This window comes from Hipposideros armiger, unplaced genomic scaffold, assembly GCF_001890085.2.
Source record: "Hipposideros armiger isolate ML-2016 unplaced genomic scaffold, ASM189008v1 scaffold_745, whole genome shotgun sequence".
Taxonomy (NCBI): Eukaryota; Metazoa; Chordata; class Mammalia; order Chiroptera; family Hipposideridae; genus Hipposideros; species Hipposideros armiger.
Window position 1 is genome coordinate 618633 of NW_017732095.1, and position 2068 is coordinate 620700.

At 57.9% G+C, this 2068-nt stretch overlaps 1 protein-coding gene across 1 annotated transcript in view; it reads right to left on the bottom strand.

Moving 5' to 3' along the window:
- Positions 1-2068, bottom strand: part of MCM3AP (minichromosome maintenance complex component 3 associated protein) — a 46885-nt gene that overhangs the window by 28012 nt on the left and 16805 nt on the right. Inside the window, exons 10-12 of the mRNA XM_019628027.1 lie at positions 1559-1568; positions 881-1278; positions 27-274 (exon numbers count right to left, since the gene is read on the bottom strand). Of these exons, the coding sequence (XP_019483572.1) occupies positions 27-274; positions 881-1278; positions 1559-1568 (656 nt within the window). The remainder of the gene's footprint in view (positions 1-26; positions 275-880; positions 1279-1558; positions 1569-2068) is intronic.

Here is a 2068-nt window from a genome sequence, read left to right on the forward strand (position 1 = left end):
CCTGGAGGCCTCCTGCGGCTGCAGGCCCTCACCTGCTGTGTCCAAGCCGGGTCGCTGGGGGCCCACGGGCAGCTCTGTGGCCAGGCTCTCCCCGACATACTTGTTCTGCGCGTTGAAGCTGCACACAGGGCTGTGGCGAGGGACGGGGGGCAACGGCCCTCCATTCACGATTTCCCCAACCGACACCGTCAGCTTCCTGGTAACAAACCCTGACTTCCTGGCCTTGAAGAGCCCTTCTGGTTCCAGGAACGAGGACCGGTTCAGCTCGACACAGCTGCGCAGACCACAAAGGACCCAGAGGCATCACAGGGCTTCCAGGCTTCACCACCCGGCAACAGCGCTGGAAGCCACCACCCCCCTCTCCCCGCCCCCCCGGGTCAGTGGGCCACCACGTGGCCATGTGGGCATGAGGGAAGTGCCTGGTCCTGTGGCAACAGGCACGTGTGGGGCGACACCCCATGCTCCAGGCTCCCTCCATGGCCACTGCACCCGTGAGAACAGGAATACAGACAGCAGACGGGAGTAAGTGGGGGGGACCCGAGCTCGGCCTGGCCTATCAGGCTGCGTGCCGTTGGCCTGCGAGTCTCCTCGGGCTCTCAAAACACTCTGACTGAAAGTAGGGAAGGTGCTGGCCTGGCCCGCCGGCACCTGTCTGGGCCATCAGAAGGGGGTGGTGGCCTGCCACTGGTGACCAGCCATCTTCAGAATAAGGAGGCCCTAACCTTTAAGTTCTTCAGTAACTTGGAGTTCCCCAGCCACCCTGAGCCTGGCTGTGTACTCCTGCACCTCTGGGAGGCAGACGTGGGTCGTGCCTTCTCCAGGGCCTGGCATGGCGCCGGCACTTCCAGGCCGCACCAGAATCCAGAGACAAGGCCCTCACCCGTCAGCGACGGCGAGGCCATGGTAGCTGAGGAAGTCTGTGGCCTCCTCGCAGTCCCTGAACAGCAGCATGCGCACCACGCCGTCCAGCGGGAACGCGGTGGCCCGCTGTGTGCTCACGGTGTAGGCGACGTTCAGTGCCCGCAGGGCATCCTTGCGGATCTGAAAGCAGAAGCCAATCACTGCGGACAGCTGCGCCAGGACCACAGAGGCCAGCCCCATGGGGGACAGGGGTCCTGCCGTCCCCACCCCGGGGAAGCAGTCAGGCCTACGGGCCCCAGGCATGGGGACTCTGGCCACGTGCTCAATGGCAGACGCCCAGGAATGAAGGTGAAGGAAACACCTCCATAAAGGAAGCACAGAACAGGTTGGCTGTGAAGGCTTTGTGTATGAGAGAAACTAGAAAACAAGCCGCCCACCAGTAGCACAGAAGCATCCGCTCAATGAAAAGCTATGTAGCTGCTAAAAAATTACCATGGAAACGGCAGAATGCCATGAAAAGAGGCATGACGTGAAGCTGAGTAAGAATCAGAGACAAAACAGACTCAGCAGTATAACAGTGCTTTAGAAAGGGAGACGAAGGGGAAATGTGGAAATGCTAAGAAAAAGTGTGTGGGCGCTAGGACGTAGGGTGGCTTCTTCCAGTCAGTAGGTGCCGAGTTCTGACTTTGTGCCTAACACTGTCAATGCTGAGAGGACAGCAGTAGAGGAAACACAGTCCCTGTCCCCACATGGCTGACACCTTAGGGAGAGGGAACACTGAACAAAATGAACGTACAAAATACACGGTACATTTAATGGTGACAGTGCAACAGAAAGGCAGAAAATGGAGTGCTGCCAGGGCAAGCCCTGCCAAGGAGGTGGCGGCCAAGCCAAGCCCTGGAGGTGGCCGTGTGGTTGTGTGAGAATGGCAAGTGCAGAGGCCCTGAGGCGGGGCACCAGGCAGCTGGAGCAGGGCAAGGAGGGAGCATGGGAGGAGATCTCTGGGACAAAAGGTCAACATTCTAGTAACATTAATCATTTTAAATGTATGAACTGTCAGTCTTATTTATCAACTGCACAGTTTCCCAAGGGGCACACTATTAAAAATCTTTTCATTTGTTCCAGAACGCCAGTTCTGCTGGCAACTGTCAGATCTGACAATGAGCACACTTGCAGAAGATTCTTTGCCCGAGATGTGACTGGCTTT